This window comes from Hemiscyllium ocellatum, assembly GCF_020745735.1.
Source record: "Hemiscyllium ocellatum isolate sHemOce1 chromosome 40 unlocalized genomic scaffold, sHemOce1.pat.X.cur. SUPER_40_unloc_11, whole genome shotgun sequence".
NCBI lineage: Eukaryota > Metazoa > Chordata > Chondrichthyes > Orectolobiformes > Hemiscylliidae > Hemiscyllium > Hemiscyllium ocellatum.
Window position 1 is genome coordinate 265682 of NW_026867528.1, and position 20365 is coordinate 286046.

At 58.6% G+C, this 20365-nt stretch overlaps 1 protein-coding gene across 5 annotated transcripts in view; it reads right to left on the reverse strand.

Annotated features, from left to right (window-relative positions):
- Positions 1-2012: 2012 nt before the first annotated feature.
- ctnnd1 (catenin (cadherin-associated protein), delta 1) overlaps positions 2013-20365 on the reverse strand; it is a 32830-nt gene continuing 14477 nt past the window's right edge. For 3 of the 5 annotated variants that reach the window (XM_060822265.1, XM_060822263.1, XM_060822261.1), the window contains exons 6-18: positions 19482-19665; positions 17719-17836; positions 16918-17077; positions 14298-14363; positions 13072-13199; positions 8835-8985; positions 7925-8114; positions 7463-7577; positions 6380-6461; positions 5859-5900; positions 4982-5076; positions 4196-4295; positions 2013-3481 (exon numbers count right to left, since the gene is read on the reverse strand). In XM_060822265.1, the coding sequence (XP_060678248.1) occupies positions 4221-4295; positions 4982-5076; positions 5859-5900; positions 6380-6461; positions 7463-7577; positions 7925-8114; positions 8835-8985; positions 13072-13199; positions 14298-14363; positions 16918-17077; positions 17719-17836; positions 19482-19665 (1406 nt within the window). In that variant the 3' untranslated portion in view covers positions 2013-3481; positions 4196-4220. The remainder of the gene's footprint in view (positions 3482-4195; positions 4296-4981; positions 5077-5858; positions 5901-6379; positions 6462-7462; positions 7578-7924; positions 8115-8834; positions 8986-13071; positions 13200-14297; positions 14364-16917; positions 17078-17718; positions 17837-19481; positions 19666-20365) is intronic. The other 2 variants (XM_060822262.1, XM_060822264.1) reach the window with 2 other exon arrangements.

A 20365-nucleotide genomic window follows, 5' to 3' on the forward strand; every position in this document is an offset into this window, starting at 1 on the left:
ATGACCCTCCCAACTCCTGTACTCAATACTCTGACCAATAAAGGAAAGCATACCAAATGCTGCCTTCACTATCCTATCTACCTGCGACTCCACTTTCAAGGAGCTATGAACCTGCACTCCAAGGTCTCTTTGTTCAGCAACACTCCATAGGACCTTACCATTAAGTGTATAAGTCCTGCCCTATTGTGTCTTACCAAAATGCGACACCTTGCATATATCTAAATTAAACTCCATCTGCCACTCCTTGGCCCATCTGACCATTAAACCGGCTCTCAATGCCAGCAAAAACCGAGGAACTCATTATTGACTTTCGGCGGGATGTTACTCATGCCCACCCCCTACACAGGAACAGCACCGAGGGGGGAACGAGGGGAGAGGGTCGAGCTCCTGGGAGTGGTCACCCACCACACGCTTTCTGGGACTCTCCATGTGGTTACAACGGCCCAGCAACGTCTCCCCTTCCTCAGGCAGCTGAGGGGATTTGGGGAAAATCCTCGCCAACTTTTATAGGGTGTGCCAGCGAGGGCCTCCTGCCCGGGTGTGTCACTACCTGGGACGGTAACTGTACCATTCGGGATCGGGGAGGGTTACAGAGAGCGGGGAACTAGGCCCGGACACTCACAAAGGCCAACCTCCCATCGACAGAATCCATCTCCCAGGCCCCGCTGTCAGGGACAGGCCGGCAGCGTTCTCCCAGATCCATCCCTACCTGGGAAGGCCTTTCTCCAACCTCTACCATCGGGGGAGAAGGGACAGAGGCCTGGACACAGCCACCAGCCGGTTTCAGGGCAGTTCCTACCCTCCTGGTGTGAGAATACTGAACGGAGTCACATCCGCCTGTCCCTGTGGGTGTGTTTTAGCCGCTGTTTCCCTGTTAGTTACTGAGCTATGCTCCTTAACTCTGTGAGCGGCCGGGATCGCTCGCAAGGCAAAACTTTTCACTGTGTCTCGGGACAATCAATTCAATTGACTTGGTTCTGACTTGACAGCGTTTGGGGAGCTGGGCATCACTCCCAGAAGCAGCTTCTCACCTTTAACTCAATCTAATTTACACCGTGTTCCTGTTTCTGCGAATTTAGGTCGGTCTCTCTCTCTCTCCATTGGGGTCAGAATTAGTGAACAGAGCCACACTCCCATCTTTCTCCCAGCTCCTGTCTTTCCAGAATGTGCTGTATCCTTCAATATTCAACTCTCACTCTCTGCTATCCCACCACCTTGTCCCGGTGTCAGCTCGAACGCATCTGTTCTTCCACCCAATACGCAAATAATAGCCCTCCACCGCATTCCCTCTCATTCCTGAAATCCGGCTCCCTTAGTTACTGACCCTTCCACCACTGAAAGCCAGCTCTGCATATAATCAGTTTCGGATTCGATTCCCAAGTGTGGAAACAGTCCCTTCGGTCCAACCAGTCCACACCGACCCACTGAACAGTAACCCACCCAAACCCATTTCCCTCTGACTAATGCACCCAGCATTATGGGACAATTTAGCACGGCCAATCCACCCTAACCTGCACATCCCTGAACACTGTGGGACAATTTAGCACGGCCAATCCACCCTAACCTACACATCCCTGAACACTGTGGGACAATTTAGCACGGAGGGGGAATGGGGGGGCGAGCGAGGGAGGGGGAATGGGGGTGTGTGGGTGGGGGTGGGGGTGTGTGGGTGGGGGTGGGGGTGACGGGGGGGTGAGAAGGGGAGGGGTGGTCAGGTCAATTGCTGTGGTCACCTCTGATCACCTTGTCTCCTCCCAGCATGCAATGCAAGATTAGCACAAACGCGCCAGAGGCCCGGGTTAACTCAGCGGCCTGTAGGCCCGGAATGAAGCCTGGTCCTTTCCTGAGCAGCTCCCAGGATACCGGAGCTCCTCTGGGCACCACCCAGCTGCTGCCATCGTGCATTCCAAGTCGCGTCCCGCCCCAAAGAGAGAGAGAGAAAGCCTGAGAGAGCACGAATAAAGATGGGGGAAAAAAGCGAGGCTCGAACAGACCACCTGGAAATGTCACACTTCTGCCTCCTGAATACAACCTTTATTTAGTCTCTTCGTAAAAAATAACACATACTTTTTTTTATTGAGGTTAAAAAAAGGAGAGAATCAAATTGCGAAAGGTAGTCAGGTCTCGGATTTACAAAATGAAACTGGATCTGTAGTGGTTATTTTCTTCCCCCCCTACCCCCTTCCGAATCCCCGCCTGTGATGAACGTTGACCAAGCACCGAGTGGTTAAGGGAGGAGCGAGCACAGACACACACACAGACACCGGGCCCACTCTCTCACATACACACACACACACACACACAGCAGTGAGGCAGAGGGTGGGAGGGAGCGAGAGTGAGGGAGCGAGAGGGAGGGAGCGAGAGGGAGGGAGCGAGAGGGAGGGAGCGAGAGGGAGGGAGCGAGAGGGAGGGCTGGGGGAGGTGAGGGAGAGCTGGGGGAAGAGGAGTCATACTATCTTAAAAAGTCTCATCCACAGCTGCCAATACGAACAGCCCAAGCCCAAGCACAGCACCAACATTCCAGGCCGGAGGGAGGCTTCCTTCGACCTGAACACCTCAAAGGCAATGGAAGGGAAATATTTGACAGGGTCAGGACAAAGGAATCCCAGGAAGCTGCTCCAGGATCCCCCTCTCCCACATCTCTCTCTCGCTGCTTCCTTTCATACCAATTAGTGTCTTTTTTCTGCAGTGAAAGAGTTGGGGGAGAAGGGATACTGAGGCACACCTCAGACAGGCCTGTTCAACTCACACTCACACCGAAGCCTGCGGCCTAGGACTCACTATCCATCCCCACCACCTCCACCTCCGAATCCTCTCCCCCCGACTCCCCCTCGCTCAGGGACACATGCGACCGTATCAACCACCCTCTTTCCCACCCCTCGACAGACCAGAGACGGGGTCGGGTTGGTGGGGGGAGGGAGGAATCAGAAAGAAGGGTGGATTAACCGTCGCGCGCCCTCCTCCCCGAATGGAAGCAGCCGGCTGGGGAAGGGGGGGAGAGAATGTCTCACGGCATCTCCTCTCAGGATGAGACCGCACGCCGTCACCTCCCACGTTCTCCACAGAATGAGGCACGTTGTTGGGGGGTGGGGGGGTCCTGACAACAAAAACCAGCCAGACCCTGACCGATAGGGAGGAAGCAAATTCGGCCCTCACTCATCCGTCCAACACTCACCCCCCCGAAAACCCTCCTCCCTCAGCCCCAAACACACGCCCCTCCATCAAGCCCAACGTTCACATATATATATATATTTTTTCTTATATAAAAAAAAGAAACATAATTTGTTAAGTAGAAAGACAGTCTGTCATTTGACGTTGAGATGCATTCAGAGTAATCAAAACACTAACAGTGTTGCCACAAACTCGACCGAGTGTCAATATATATATATATTTTACATATATATATGTAAAAAAAACCAAACATCACAATGGGCAGTGGCATCTTCATCAGGTCAGTCAGTTCAGAGATGGTCTAGTCATTCTGAAAGAGACACAAAACAGGCAAATGAGACACGATTACAGATGGGAATACTTGCAATTACAGTATTGTACAGTTATGTTACTGGGTTAATAACCCAGGGGACAGCAGTGTGGGGTTATGTTACTGGGTTAATAACCCAGGGGACAGCAGTGTGGGGTTACGTTACTGGGTTAATAACCCAGGGTACAGCAGTGTAGGGTTACGTTACTGGGTTAATAACCCAGGGGACAGCAGTGTGGGGTTACGTTACTGTGTTAATAACCCAGGGGACAGCAGTGTGGGGTTACGTTACTGGGTTAATAACCCAGGGGACAGCAGTGTGGGGTTATGTTACTGGGTTAACAACCCAGGGTGCAGCAGTGTGGGGTTATGTTACTGGGTTAATACCCGGGGGACAGCAGTGTGGGGTTACGTTACTGGGTTAATACCCGGGGGATGGCTGGGTCTAAACCCTCTATCCCTTGCCCCCCCTTCTCATTTTCCCATTGGGCTGATTTCTCGTTGCACCCTTTCACAGGGTTTCGCTCTCTCCCTGGCACAGAAACCAACTTTTGTCCCTGGTCTGTGTTGCCTCCTGCCTGCCCGCGCCCTTCCCACAGTCCGCCTGACGCTCGCACCCTCCCTCCGCCTCTCGTGCACCCCTCTGTCCCAGCACCCTCCACCGTGCAGACCCTCCCCTGCTCCCAATGGAGCTGCCGGAGCCTATAAACATACCATGCAGGGATACGCTGTTAGTGTCTTAGTCCCGGTAACTCTCCAGGAGCCCAACACTGCCTCGGCTGCCCATGTTAGTACTGATGGGGTAAGGGTCTCCCTGTGAGGGGCAGACATGGGGGTTAGTAACATCGGCTCCGCACAGGGAGGTCGGTACGCTCGCGCGCGCGCGCGCACACACACACACACACACACACACAGATGGCCGCAAACAGAGGCGCGCGCGCACCCAGCCCCTACACCCCCCCTTTCCCATCTCTAACTGCGCACCCAGCCCCCCCCCCATCTCTGTAACCCCCCTCCAGCCCCTACACCCCCTCCCTACCTCTGTAACCCCCCTCCAGCCCCTACACCCCTCTCCCTATCTCTGTAACCCCCCTCCAGCCCCTACACCCCCTCCCTATCTCTGTAACCCCCTCCAGCCCCTACACCCCCTCCCTATCTCTGTAACCCCCTCCAGCCCCTCCCTATCTCTGTAACCCCCCTCCAGCCCCTACACCCCCTCCCTATCTCTGTAACCCCCCCTCCAGCCCCTACACCCCCTCCAGCCCCTACACCCCCTCCCTATCTCTGTAACCCCCCCCCTCCAGTCCCTGGTAGCTCGGGAGGACAGTAGAGGGGATGGAGCAGGAGACTGAGAAGGGACGGAGCATCTAACACCACAGAGCCCCCCATTGTCCCAACCGTCTCTCCCAGTCATCACCCCTTCTACTAGAGTTGAGGAGGCAGGGTTAGGCCGAGGGTTAGCGTCAGGGCTTGGGTCCTGCAACAAGGCCTCGTGCTGACCTTCAGGGGCTCCCGCTCCGAGTAGTCACCCGAACGATCGAGAGTCCGGTCCAGTGTTCGATTCTGATCCCTGCGGTCCAATGTGGAGTAGGCATCTGGGGGAGAGAGAGAGAGGCAGAGAGAGGGAGAGAGAGAGAGAGAGAGGGAGAGAGAGGCAGAGAGGCAGAGAGGCAGAGAGGCAGAGAGGCAGAGAGGCAGAGAGGCAGAGAGGCAGAGAGAGAGAGAGAGAGAGAGAGAGAGGCAGAGAGAGAGAGAGAGGCAGAGAGAGAGGCAGAGAGGCAGAGAGAGAGAGAGAGAGAGAGAGGGAGAGAGAGAGAGAGAGAGAGAGGCAGAGAGAGAGGCAGAGAGAGAGGCAGAGAGAGAGGCAGAGAGAGAGGCAGAGAGAGAGGCAGAGAGAGAGGCAGAGAGAGAGGCAGAGAGAGAGGCAGAGAGAGAGGCAGAGAGAGAGGCAGAGAGAGACAGAGAGGCAGAGAGAGAGAGAGAGAGAGAGAGGCAGAGAGGCAGAGAGAGAGAGAGACAGAGAGAGAGACGTTACTGGAGTCAGATACAGCAACCAGTTTCTGAGGGTCAGCGTCTGAGGGAGGGAGGGAGATCGGGCCCTCTCCCGGTCCGAGGGTCAGCGTCCGAGGGAGGGAGGGAGACCGGGCCCTCTCCCGGTCCGAGGGTCAGCGTCTGAGGGAGGGAGACCGGGCGCTCTCCCGGTCCGGGGGTCAGCGTCTGAGGGAGGGAGGGAGACCAGGCCCCCTCTCCCGGTCCGAGGGTCAGCGTCTGAGGGAGGGAGGGAGGGAGACCGGGCCCTCTCCCGGTCCGAGGGTCAGTGTCCGAGGGAGGGAGACCGGGCGCTCTCCTGGTCCGAGGGTCAGTGTCTGCTACAAACCTGGTCCGAGATCGTCCATCGGTATCATCTCCCTCTTGTCTCCTGTAACAAAAAAAATAGAATTACCTCAGGATCCGAAACCTCGGCTCAGCCGATCCTGGAGGGCGGTGGGAGGGTAACCGAATCCCAATCCCCGGCCTTGGGGAGATCCCGATTCCAACCTCCCCCATGGAGATCCCAGTCCTAGACAGTGCTCCCTACTGGAAAAACTCCCAAAGCCAAGCTCCCCATCCTCGACAAGGCCCTGGATTAACTCCTCCGCTAGGCCCAGTGACCTTTAACCTCTCTCTCTGCCATTCCGGACTCAACAGGGCCCCCTCGAAACCGTCGCTCTGGAACACCCACCCCACCGAACGGGCTTAGCTTGACCCGGCCGGAGCCTTAGGGCCCTCTCCCCGGTGTGTCAGGGCGCAGCCTCCAAGCGCCAGTCCTGCTCTCGGCCTCCAAACCCATCCCCCTTTCCTCCGACGCCCAGCCACCCCCGCCTCCCCCCCCCACCCCAACAACACCGCCACCCTCACCTCCTCGCTGGTCTTTCTCGATCAGGGGCAGAGTGCTGTCGTCGTAGGCGTTTCCCGACACTCCACGGTTGGCGCTGGTCACCTGGCGAAGAACAGGAGAGGGGGTTCAGACGGGTGGCGGATGACAGCAGGTGGGCTGGCCATTCTGCCCATTCCTGGGGATGAGCTGACTGTATCAGCCCCCCTCCCCCCTCTCGGGAGTGACCCCTCCCCCCACCATTAAGCCTGCTCCCATCCCGCCTACCGGACAGCAACTGCTAACTCAGTCCAAAATGGCGCCTGGTCCCGCCGGCCCTCTGATTCCTGCCAACCCCCCCCACCCCCAATGCTCTTCAACCCACGCCCCTCCTGACACCAGGAACAATACCTCCCCCCTCCCATTCACGCCTACAGACCTCCGCCATGACTTGGAGACCAGGAGCGAGAGACGGCCATTCGACCCATTGAGCCGTCTCCATCGCCCAACGAGACCATGGCCGACGCTGCTTTCTCCCCCACACCCTTCAGCCCCAAAAAAAACGGGAAGTAACTCCTTCCTCAAAGCAATGTTTTGCTCTCAACTGTCTTCTGTGGAGGGGGCGAAGAATCCCACAGGCTCCCCCACTCTCTGGGCGAAGACATCTCTTTCCCCCATCTCAGTCCTGCCCAGTATTTTAGGCAAGGCCGCCCACCCACCTCCTCCAAACCCCACCCTATGGTTCTGGAAACCACACCCCACCCCCCGGTCATGAGGAACATCTTTCCCGTGTTTCCCCTGTCTAGTCCTGTCGGAATTTTATAGGTTTCTATGAGATTCCTTCCCGTGTTCCCCCTGTCTAGTCCTGTCGGAATTTTATAGGTTTCTATGAGATGCCCACCCACCCCCATCCTGCTAAACCCCAGGGAATATAATCCAAACCGATCCGGTCTCTACCTCCATCAGTCCTGCCCTCCCAGGAATCAGTCTGGGAAAACATTGCTGTTCTCCCACCCCTCCTCCTTGTCGATGATCTTCCTGGGACTGAGTAGAACAGCCCCAACCCTTGCCACATGGGCCATAGTCCCTCCCAGCGTGTCCCAACCCCGGAACGCTCCGGCCCTTACCTGGAAGTCAGCCTTTTTCCAGCCGTCCTTTTCCAGTTGCTTGCGGAGCTCCTTGTACCCCCACAGTGTCTGCAGCACGGTCCCCACGGCCTTGATCTCCCTCTCGGAACGGCTGCTGGACACAGCAACAACAACGCACAGGGTCGGTCAGCACCTGGGAACATTCCGCAGCCCGGCATCCCCCCTTGTGTTCCTCAGGACTGGGGCTGGATCCATTTGGATGGGGGTACAGTGGGAGGGAATGGGGAAGGGGTGTGATCCATTGGGATTGTGTACACTGGGAGGGAACGGGGAAGGGGTGTGATCCATTGGGATTGTGCACACCGGGAGGGAACGGGGAAGGGGTTTGATCCATTGGGATTGTGCACACCGGGAGGGAACGGGGAAGGGGTTTGATCCGTTGGGATTGGGTACAGTGGGAGGGAATAGGCCTTGCTGAAACCCTACATGAGGCAGCCTTACCTCGACTTGTTCATCAACACCAGCTTCTCCACCCCCTGCAGCTCCCGGAGTTTCTTGGCTGCCTCCACATTGTCAATGACCACCTCGTTGATGGTCTGAAGTATCGACACAACGGTGTCGTCATTCCGAGCAGGAGCGGACTGCTGGCTGGACGGCAGGTTGAAAACGAGATTGGGCATCGCATGTTTCCCTGGAAACAAGAGGGGAAGCGACAAAACTCAGATTAGGCGCGACATCGGCCGTAGGGAGGGGGGGTGGGCCGTTCACAGGCAGAGCTGGGGGACGGTGAGGGGATTGTCTTTGACAGGAGGGTTCGGGGTGGAGAGAGATGGTCTTAAATGGGGGAACTAGCAGTCTAGACGGATGGCCTTTGTTGGAACGATGAGGGATTGTCTTCGATGGGAGGGTTGGGTCGTTGTAGACAGATTTTATGTTTCGTGTGGAGTTCCCATGTACCTACTGCCCCCTTGTCCTTCTGGATGGGAGGGGGTAGTGGGTTTGGGGGAAGGTGCTGCCTGAGGGTCTTTGGGGAGTTTCTGCAGTGCCCCTTGTAGATGGTCCCCCCCCTGCTGCTACTGAGCGTTGGTGGGGGGAGGGAGGGAGGGAGGGAGGGGGTGTTTGTGGGTGTGGGGCCAATCCAGCCTGAGGGGGTGGGGGGCTGCTTTGTCCCTGGATGGGGTGGAGCTTCTCGAGTGTTGTTGGAGCTGCCCCCACCCAGGGGCAAGGGGGGAGTATTCCCTCCCCCCTCCTGACCCCGTGTAGATGGTGGGACAGGCTTCGGGGGGAGGGTCAGGAGGGGAGTTACTCGCTGCAGGATTCCTAGTTTCACCGTCTGCTCCAATCCAAACGCAAAACCTTGAGGTTTTTTTTTGAGGGGAGGGAGCGGTCTGGAAGGAAGTTGCGGACTCACCGATCAGTTCCTTGTTCCGGGCGTCAAGGGACAGGTTCCGAAGCGCTCCGGACACGGCCTTGACCACGCGGTCGTTCTCGTGCGTGAGGCGCTCGGCAATACAGGACAGGCCTTTCTCCTGCCGCACCATCAGTCGGATGTAGCGGCCATACTGCAGGGAGACGGTGGGGTAAAAAGGTCAACACACCTGACACCGGCTACCCAGCAACCTCCTGTGCGCTCGCCCCCCAACCCCTCAGCGCCCAGAGCGCCCTCCCGGCTCCATCTCCAATATCCTCATCGTCACTGAACACACGAGGTACAGTCAGCAGACAACACCAAAATCAGGAGGGGTTTACGGTGAACTGGGCAGGGGAATGGGAAGGGGGTACATCCAGTGGGATTGGGCACAATGGGAGGGGTTTGATCCATTGGGATTGGGCACAACAGGAGGGGGTTTGATCCATTGGGATTGATCAATTGGGATTGTGTACAATGGGAAGGGGCTCGATCCATTGGGATGTGGACAATGGGAAGGGGATTGATCCATTGGGATATGGACAATTGGAAGGGGTTCGATCCATTGGGATTGTGTACAATGGGAAGGGGTTCAATCCATTGGGATTGGGAAGGGGATTGATCCATTGGGATTGTGTACAATGGGAAGGGGTTCAATCCATTGGGATTGGGAAGGGGATTGATCCATTGGGATTGTGTACAATGAGAAGGGGTTCAATCCATTGGGATTGGGAAGGGGATTGATCCATTGGGATTGTGTACAATGGGAAGGGGTTCAATCCATTGGGATGTGGACAATGGGAAGGGGATTGATCCATTGGGATTGTGTACAATGGGAAGGGGATTAATCCATTGGGATGTGGACAATGGGAGGGAATACGTTACCCCACAGTACAACGGGATCTTGATCAGATGAATCTGTGGGCCGAGGAGTGGTGGATGGAGTTTAATGGAGATAAATAGGAGGGGCTGTGTTTTGGTTCGGGACTGAATGGTGGGCCCTTGGGGAGTGTTGTTAAACAGAAGCACGTCAGGGGTCAGGCAGACAGGGCGGTGAAGGAGGAGTTTGGCATGTCCATCCTCATTGATGAGAGCGTCGAGTACAGGGGTTGGGACGTTACGTAACGTATAACACACTGGTTAGGCCACTGTTGGAGTATGACAAACCATTGTGGGCTCCCTGCTATAGGAAGGACGGTATTAAACTAGAAACTGCAGGAAAGATTTACAAGGATGTTGCCAGGGTTGGAGGGTCTGAGCTACAGGGAGAGGCTGAACAGGCTGGGGCTGTTTTCCCTGGAGCGTCGGAGGCTGAGGGGTGACCTTATAGAGGTTTATAAAATCATGAGAGGCATGGATAGGGTAAATAGACAAAGTCTTTTCCCTGGGGTGGGGGAGTCCAGAACTAGAGGGGCATAGGTTTAGGGTGAGAGGGGGAAGACATAAAAGGTAGCTAAGGGGCAACTTTTTCCCCCAGAGGGTGGTACGTGTGTGGAATGAGCTGCCAGAGGATGTGGTGGGGGCTGGTACAATGACAACATTTAAGAGGCATTTGGATGGGGATATGGATAGGAAGGGTTTGGAGGGATATGGGCCGGCAGGTGGGACTAGATTGGGTTGGGATATCTGGGTCAGCATGGACGGGTTGGGCCGAAGGGTCTGTTTCCGTGCTGTACGACTCTTGACCCTATCACTGAGCATGCGTCCGCGTACACACGTCTGGGGTGGACAAGAGAGAGAGAGAGAGTTCCTCAGTTTCATGGCCCTCAGACTGAAGACATTTTCCCCTCATCTCAGTCCCAAAATGGCTGACCTCACATCCTGAGACGACAGACGCCCCTCACCCCCTTCTGGGGAACCGGAACTCCGCTGCATTGACCCAGTCTCACAAAAATAGCCTTCAAGAACGGAAAACCTTTCACAACAGATGAACCCCAGGGAGTTACTTTTTTCCTTCGTGGAATTAAATTTGTTGTCCCGTCTCAAATTTAATTGCGATTTTAATTGGATTCCCAATCCCACTGCCTGCCACACTGGGAATCATTCTCGTGTCCCCAGGATTTGCCAATCCGGTGACGTTCCCATAATGCCATCACTGTCCCGGACCCTTCCGGAACCCGTGCGGTCACAGTCCAACGACACGAGGGGAGGACTGCGATGGGAAGGGGAGTGGGGGGGGGGGGGGGGGTAGCAGGAGCGTGGGGAGCCTGGGGGATTCTCTGGAACAGAAAGCAGGGTTGAGGCCGAGACGACAATTGTTTTCAAGAAGGTGTCCGATCGAGGTCTCAGCGCTAAGGGGGTACGGGGGAGAAAATGGGAACGGGTGACAGATTCCAGGGACCTTCCTGGTAAAGCCTCACTGCGACCCCTCTCCTTCGAGGATAGGATCCATCCCTCTGGAGGTACTGAAACCAACACAGGTGTGCTCTCCCACCCCCTCGCCCTGGGCGGACTGCGGTGAGGCCTCCATCTTGAGACGCGCCAACACCTCCCTCGCAAACCATTGGCCTCCCCCATTGCTCGCTGTCCCGGCAGCAACCCTCCACCCAACGGCCTCTTTGGAAAACACTCCCCCTGTATCCGGTCCCTCAAAACGTGCGCTGACCCTCCCCCCGTGACTTTATTCCAAGCAAGCAACGGTCAACTCCTCTGGGTGACCGCACCTTCCCCTCACACCCGACCGCAACCGGAGTAGCCCATTCGGCCCATCCACCATTCAACGGGAGCATGGCTGACCCGACGTTGTCAACTCCTTGCTCTGTTAACCCTCGATTCCCCGACTGGTCCACTCTCTCTCTAGGCCTTCACTATACACGGGGTCTCTGCGCGCCCCCAACCTCCCACAGCTCTCTCTGCGGCAAGGACCCCCAACGCTCAGGAGAGAGGAAATCCCTCCCCATCCCAGCCTGAAACTGGTGTCCCTTTATTCCGAGAGAGTGCCCTCAGGTCCGAGACCCTCCCACGTGGGGGAAACCCCCCTCCATCTCTCAGCACTGACCCCATCAGACCCCCCACTCCCTGTATGAATCCTCTACCTCTCAGTGAGGTTCCCCTCTCGTTCCTCTCAGGTCCCACTGGCTTTCACCTTTGAGAACAATGCCTCCACACCACGGGGGTGGGTAGGGGCAGGAGGAGGGGGGTTATCCTGGAGAACTCAGCTGCCTCTGATCAAACTGTACCTTTCCTGAAAGGGGGAATCCCAAACAGCTGATTCTGCTCCCGGTGCAGCCTCCCTAACATTTGTACAGCAGCAGCAACCCTACCCCCTTGACGACACGGGCAACGTACCGGGAAAACGTCCCCCAACGTTTTCAGAGCATCCTCAACTACTACAAGGGGTGGTGGAAAGATGGAGGTCAACAGAATACCAACCAGGAGGAGGGGCGAAGGGAACAGCGAGGCGACGCACGCCAACAAACCGCGGGAGTGAACATACACAGGACCCACCTGGGCAATACATCGGAGTCTCATTTCAGGTAAGACAACGCAATAACAGGTCTGGGCAGGTACAACGCGATGGAAACTCCAGGACAGACCCCAACATCACTATGTGGAGATCAGTGCTGCTGCCTCACGGCGCCAGGGTCCCAGGTTCGATCCCAGCCTCGGGGGAGACCGTCTAGGTGGAGTTTGCACATTCTCCCCATGTCTGTGTGAGTTTCCTCCGGGTGCTCCGGTTTCCTCCCACAGTCCAAAGGTGCGCAGGTTAGGGTGGATCGGCCATGCTAAATTGTCCCACAGTGTTCAGGGATGTGCAGGTTAGGGTGGATTGGCCGTGCTAAATTGTCCCACAGTGTTCAGGGATGCGTAGGTCAGGGTGGATTGGCCGTGCTAAATTGCACGGACAGCAGCTACATGGGAACACCACCCCCCCACCCCCCCTCCCTGCGAGTTCCCCTCCCAGACACTCCCCATCCCGACTTGGAAACATATCGCCGTTCCCTTCAGGGTCAGAATCCCGGAATTCCCTCCCTCAGGGGCATTGTGGGTCTGCCCACAGCACATGGGCTGCAGCGGGTCAAGATGGCCGCTCACCCTCCCCACCTTCTCAAGGGGCGGGCAACTGGGGCCTGGGTGGGAAATACTGGGCCCAGCGAGTGACACCCATGCACAATGCGGGACAGGGGGCAGTCAGTATTGGGCCCGGGCAGTGTGGGAATGTCCGGTGTTGGCGAAGTTGGACATTGACCTGGGGCACCTTCCAACAAGCGCAGGGCCGGTACAGCGCAGGAACACTCACCGTCCAGCGGCCAGCGCAGAGATTCTGCAGAGCTCCAGCCACTGCCTCAAGGACAGCAGGGTTCTTCGACTCCTTCATTAGCGAGAGGTACAGACGGACTACCTCCGGCTGGTAGAGCAGCTCGTAACCTGTCGGGGGAGAGAGAGAGAGAGAGAGAGAGACAGAGAGAGAGAGAGACAGAGAGAGAGAGAGAGACAGAGAGAGAGAGAGACAGAGAGAGAGAGAGACAGAGAGAGAGAGAGAGAGAGAGAGAGAGACAGAGAGAGAGAGAGAGACAGAGAGAGAGAGAGAGACAGAGAGAGAGAGAGAGACAGAGAGAGAGAGAGAGACAGAGAGAGAGAGAGAGACAGAGAGAGAGAGAGACAGAGAGAGAGAGAGACAGAGAGAGGGAGAGACAGAGAGAGCACGCAGGATTCAATGTCTAAGAGCTCACATACTGACAGCCTTCACCTGCTCACCCGTGTTCCCACCATCCGTGACTCTCCGGTAACATGGGGGATAGAATATGAGGCCCATCACAATCGTATAAGATTGGGGAGGCCCGGTGGCTCAGTGGTTAGCGCTGCTGCCTCACGGCGCCAGGGACCAGGGACCAGGGTTCGATCCCAGCCTCGGAGCGACTGTGCAAACTCCACACAGACATTCTCCCAGTGTCAGGGTGGGTCTCCTCCGGGTGCTCCAGTTTCCTCCCACAGTCCAAAGGTGTGTAGGTCAGGGTGGATTAGTCAGGGGTAAATGTACAGTAACAGGGTAGGGGAAAGGATCAGGGTGGTCAGTGGGCCGAAGGGCCTGTTGCCACACTATGGCGATCTCCCTCCACCTCCTGACACAAGCCTGACACCTCCAAGTTGCTGAACCTCCCCTTTCCTCCACATCTCGGCCTCCCTCCCTCGCTCCCTCCCTCCCAATCCAGGCTGGGACCATCCCAACCCTCCCCGTCACCGTGGTGACCAGACCTCTCCACCGGGCCACGCCCAGAGGGCGTCGATTCCCAGCGCCCAGCTCCCTGTCCTTCCAAAACCCCCTCCGCCTTCCCCACACATTCGGGAACCCCCTACCAGAGAGGGCGAGGGGCTGGTGAAAGGGATTACTCCCAGCAGCCTCTTGTCTACTCTGGGCACCGTCAGAGAGCGACTCTCCCAGAATTCCCCTCTCAGCAATCAACCATCTCGCTCGCCCACCTCCCCCTCCAACGCCCACCCCCAGTGGTCCAAGTGACTCCTTACCTTTCGCTGGAGTGCTCCTCTTGGGAATGTCCACATCAGCGGTGGGGTCATCAGCACCTTTCCTGCCTGGAGTTGGGGGGGGGGGGGGGGGAAAGAGGAGGAAAGGAGGTGTCAAAATGGCCGCCTGGAAGAATCATGGCTTCCCCCCGCCTCCTCAAAACACCCCTCCCCTGTCTCAGAACCAAGCGACGCAAGATTCCCCGCACCCAAGATGGCGGAGGTTCTGTGGGAGAGATTCCACCTCCCTCCGACCCCTGGGCTACACCGTCGTCAGTTGGTGACCGTTCACTTCAAGGCCACAGGCACTGGGTACCGCACTCCCTCGGTGGTCAGCCCCAGGAGCACACAGAGGGAGATGAGGGAGGGTGGGGGTGAGTCACAGGTATCCCTCCTCCTAACCCAACCCTAGCCACCCACTAAACATCCCAAACACACAGAGGGGGCTCTGTCCTACTGGGACCCCGGGCACAAAACACACCTACCCACGCAAACGCCCGCAAACTCAACCCACAACACGTCCCGACAGTGCACGGGCACTTTGTTGGCATGCAGTGCCCACGGTCACTAACATGGAGGGAGCTCTGACCCCGGGACCGCTCGGTGCTGACACTGGGTGGGTGGCAGGGAACCGCACACTGACCGCATCAGGTACCCCTCCCTATCTCTGTAACCCCCTACACCCCCCTATCTCTGTAACGTCTGACCACCCTCCGCGGACCTCAAGACGCCTATTCTCCCGGGCGTCACCCGGTGGGAGTGGGGGGCAAATACCCTCCAGCCTCGAATTCCCTCCCTGACGCTCTGCGTCCACCTCACACGGACCCTCCGGCGACCTCAGCGGCCGTCCCTCAGCTCTCGGTCAGGGACCCTGCCCGGCTAACGTGTGCGGATATACCCCACGCCCACCGTGCCCCCTCTCCCCCCCACCCCCGGCAGCTCGGAGCACCGCGACAGGTTGGCGTTGTGCAGCATAAGCCCAGATAAGACACTGTCACCAGCGAAGCCAAGGGCTGTGAGGGGGTGAGGGTGAAGAAAGAGGCACTGAGACGGGCACGTTCCACACTCACCTCTCGCAAACCAGTCCTCTGAACAAGCAGCAGTAGGGAGGGCGACAGAGAGAGAGAGCGAGCGAGCGAAAGAGAGATTGGAATGGACACAACAAGAGGCAGAGAGAGAGAGAGAGATGGAGATCAAAATTAGCAACTCATTAAAGTCCAAGCAGCAGCAGACGATCGGGGTGACCAAACCTGACCAGACACAGATCAGAAACCGCCCAACGGCTCCCTGTAATTTTACTCCCGAGAGTCAGGCCTGGTGTTTAGGTTCCAACTGGGGATTCTGGTCTCACACTCGGCCAAAATTCACTCGAGGTGGGAGGGAGCGTCCCTGAGTGAATCGAGGCCTTCACCGTCCCCTTCTTCACTACAGAGGGGAACATTCCAGACCTGCCCACGGGAAGTGAGGCCCGATCGAGGCCCGGTCACTCCTTATGGGAAGCGGAGTCTGATCGCGGCCCGGTCACTCCCCACGGGAAGGGAAGCCCGACCGCGGCCCGGTCACTCCCCACGGGAAGGGAGGCCCGATCGCGGCCCGGTCACTCCCCACGGGAAGGGAAGCCTGACCGCGGCCCGGTCACTCCCCACGGGAAGGGAAGCCTGACCGCGGCCCGGTCACTCCCCACGGGAAGGGAAGCCCGACCGCGGCCCGGTCACTCCCCACGGGAAGGGAAGCCCGACCGCGGCCCGGTCACTCCCCACGGGAAGGGAAGCCTGACCGCGGCCCGGTCACTCCCCACGGGAAGGGAAGCCTGACCGCGGCCCGGTCACTCCCCACGGGAAGGGAAGCCTGACCGCGGCCCGGTCACTCCCCACGGGAAGGGAAGCCTGACCGCGGCCCGGTCACTCCCCACGGGAAGGGAAGCCTGACCGCGGCCCGGTCACTCCCCACGGGAAGGGAAGCCTGACCGCGGCCCGGTCACTCCCCACGGGAAGGGAAGCCTGACCGCGGCCCGACCGTAACCAGGGGCTGGCCAGTCGCCTCCGGGTCTCCTTGAGATGACTACACACCACGCCGGTGCCGGTGGGATTGAAGAGCGATCGCCGAGGGGAAAGCGAGAGTGAATAACCCATGGCGGACACCAGCCAACACAAACTGACCCCTGACCCGTGGTGTCAACCTGTGCTGTGCAGGCTTGGCCAACCCAAGGTGATCAAACAGACAGAAAATACTCAACAGTACCGTACCCCCCCCCCCCCCCCCCCCCAACACACACACACACACCGTCCCCGATCCCGTATCTCCCCCCCCCAACACACACACACACACACACACACACACACACAGTCCCCGATTCCTCTAGATCCCGATCTCCTCCCAAACCAGCTGGAGGGGATCTGTAGGGGACCCTCTCCCTCGCTCCCAGGAATGTGCACTTTCAGACATTCCTTCCCAGAGACTGCTGCCCAGTTCAGGAGCACAACAGGAAATAGGTCCCGACGTTCCGAGTGGGAATGCAGCCCCAGGATCCTTCAGCCACCCACTGACCCATGACTCCCCTTGGCCCCCTCCACCAACACCCCTGACTCCCCTGTACCACCCCAGTGACCCTCGAACCCGTTACCTTTCCCCTTCTTGCTGCCGAAGCAGCTGGCCTTGGGCTGGGAAGATCCCGCGGGCACCGAGGGTCCACCCACCGGGTCCTGGAAGCGGGCCGCGTCCGGGATCTCCCTGTGCACCTGGAAGGAGAGGTTCCGCAGCAGGCACACGCAGTTCTCCACCAGCTGTAACACACACAAACCAGGAAAGGCAGGAGGTGGTCAGGGAGGAGAGTCACCCTCCGACAGTGCGGCCCTCCGACAGCGCTGGCCCTCCCTCAGCGCTGGCCCTCCCTCAGCGCTGGCCCTCCCTCAGCGCTGGCCCTCCCTCAGCGCTGGCCCTCCCTCAGCGCTGGCCCTCCCTCAGCGCTGGCCCTCCCTCAGCGCTGGCCCTCCCTCAGCGCTGGCCCTCCCTCAGCGCTGGCCCTCCCACAGCGCTGGCCCTCCCACAGCGCTGGCCCTCCCACAGCGCTGGCCCTCCCACAGCGCTGGCCCTCCCACAGCGCTGGCCCTCCCACAGCGCTGGCCCTCCCACAGCGCTGGCCCTCCCACAGCGCTGGCCCTCCCTCAGTGCGGCCCTCCCTCAGTGCTGGCCCTCCGACAGTGCGGCCCTCCCTCAGCGCTGGCCCTCCCTCAGCGCTGGCCCTCCCACAGTGCGGCCCTCCCACAGTGCGGCCCTCCCACAGCGCTGGCCCTCCCTCAGTGCGGCCCTCCCTCAGTGCTGGCCCTCCGACAGTGCGGCCCTCCCTCAGCGCTGGCCCTCCCTCAGCGCTGGCCCTCCCACAGTGCGGCCCTCCCTCAGCGCTGACCCTCCCACGTTTTCTGACCTTGCTGTCAACGTCCTTCTGGTCTATCTCTGATTGGACGATGTGCATCAAGGAATCGACCAATCCGCTGCATTCCCGCAGTTTCTGGCGAGCTTCCTTTTTCTCTGAGCTGACGTTCCTGTGTCGGTTGTGGGGGGGGGGAGTAAAAGTGAGAGAGGAACCAAACGAGTGGCCTGGGATTAGCACCCAGCTCCCCCTCCCCATGCTGAGTCAACCCAGCCTCCCCAGTGGGGAGGAGATCTCCAAGTAACTGTGGGGTGTGGGTCAGGGGGTACCCGACAGGGGGGGGGGGGGGGGGAGAGAGAGAGAGAGAGAGAGAGAGAGAGAGAGAAAAAGGAGAGAGAGAGAGAGAGAGAGAGAGAAGGAAAAAGGAGAGAGAGAGAGAGAGAGAGAGAGAGAGAGAAAAAGGAGAGAGAGAGAGAGAGAGAGAAAAAGGAGAGAGAGAGAGAGAGAAAAAGGAGAGAGAGAGAGAGAGAGAGAGAAAAAAAGGAGAGAGAGAGAGAGAGAAGGAAAAAGGAGAGAGAGAGAGAGAGAGAGAAGGAAAAAGGAGAGAGAGAGAGAGAGAGAGAGAGAGAGAGAGAGAAGGAAGGAGAGAGAGAGAGAGAGAGAGAGAAGGAAAAAGGAGAGAGAGAGAGAGAGAGAGAGAGAAGGAAGGAGAGAGAGAGAGAGAGAGAAGGAAGGAGAGAGAGAGAGAGAGAGAAGGAAGGAGAGAGAGAGAGAGAGAGAAGGAAAAAGGAGAGAGAGAAGGAAAAAGGAGAGAGAGAAGGAAAAAGGAGAGAGAAGGAAAAAGGAGAGAGAGAAGGAAAAAGGAGAGAGAGAAGGAAAAAGGAGAGAGAGAAGGAAAAAGGAGAGAGAGAGAGAGAGAAGGAAAAAGGAGAGAGAGAGAGAGAGAAGGAAGGAGAGAGAGAGAGAGAGAAGGAAGGAGAGAGAGAGAGAGAAGGAAAAAGGAGAGAGAGAAGGAAAAAGGAGAGAGAGAAGGAAAAAGGAGAGAGAGAAGGAAAAAGGAGAGAGAGAAAAGAAAGAGAGAGAGAGAAAAAAAAGAGAGGGGGGGGAAAGAAAGAGAGTGAGGGTGAGTCTGCTCAGTGTGAGAGACCGAGAGTGTCCCCTCAGCTTGGTCCCGGGGTCCCAGGTTGTGGTGAAACCAGGCCGCAGGATAGAACAGCAGCTGTCAAACCTCACCAACAGGGTTAATGACAGGGTCTGGATGTTTGGTTGGGGGGGGGGGGGGGGGGGGTTGGAGTTGTGGGCCTGCTGTAACCGTCTGGAGGGCAGACAGAGTGGGCCCCCTGGGCCTACCCAAGGATCTGCGTCGCGGGCCCCCCCGGGCCTACCCAAGGGTCCGGGTCGTGGGCCTCCCCTAGGCCTACCCAAGGATCTGGGTCGCGGGGCCCTCTGGCCTACCCAAGGGTCCGGGTCGCGGGCCCCCCCCCCGGGCCTACCCAAGGATCTGCGTCGCAGGCCCCACCTGGGCCTACCCAAGGATCTGCGTCGCAGGCCCCACCTGGGCCTACCCAAGGATCTGCGTCGCGGCCCCCCCGGGCCTACTCAAGGATCTGCGTCGCGGGGCCCTGGGCCTACCCAAGGATCTGCGTCGCGGTCCCCTGGGCCTACCCAAGGATCTGTGTCGCGGTCCCCCTGGGCCTACCCAAGGATCTGTGTCGCGGTCCCCCTGGGCCTACCCAAGGATGCGGGTCTCTGGCTCCCTGGACTACCCAAGGATCTGGGTCGTGGGGCCCTCTGGCCTACCCGAGGATCCGGTTTACCTGAGACAGCCAGCGGTGTTAGTGAGCACTCCCTGCCACTCCACATGCCGGGGTTTGGAATCTTCGTTGGGCTCCTGATCCCAGCCGGAATGTGGAATAATGACCTCATCGCACAGGGCAGGGACGGCATGGTCAACTATCTCCATCTTCACCGCGTCGTGGGAGGAGAGATTCCACAGGGTCCCTGGGACACAGAGACGAGAGAGTCAGAGACAAGACAACACACAAGAGGGGGAGGCTGAGAACCTGCTCAAGGAGAGAGAACAGGTGTGGGCCAGCGCCGAGGGAGGGCCGCACTGTCGGAGGGCCGCACTGTCGGAGGGCCGCACTGTCGGAGGGCCAGTGCCGAGGGAGGGCCAGTGCCGAGGGAGGGCCAGTGCCGAGGGAGGGCCAGTGCCGAGGGAGGGCCAGTGCCGAGGGAGGGCCAGTGCCGAGGGAGCCCCGCACTGTTTGTGAAGTGATTGTTGGAGGACGGTGCGGTGCTGTTGACACTGACCGGAAACCCAGCGAGTGGGGAGCCTCTGGGAGCAGCAGAGGGTGGTCCCCAAGAGCTGCAGAGAAACACCAACGCCCCGGCACAGGAGCTGTCATGGCCGTTCCACTGGGCCAGTGACCCAGAGGGCCAGACGGACAAGGGGACAAATCCCACCTCAGCCACGGCGCGCACGGCACTGAGAATTCAGTCCCACACGAAGACTCGGAAGGGGGGCCGGTGCGGGGGGGGGCTGGCTTAAGGGGGGGGGGGGGGGGGAAGAACGGGGGGGGGGAAAGAACGGGGGGGGGGAAAGAACGGGGGGGGGGAAAGAACGGGGGGGGAAAGAACGGGGGGGGAAAGAACGGGGGGGGAAAGAACGGGGGGGGAAAGAACGGGGGGGGGAAAGAAC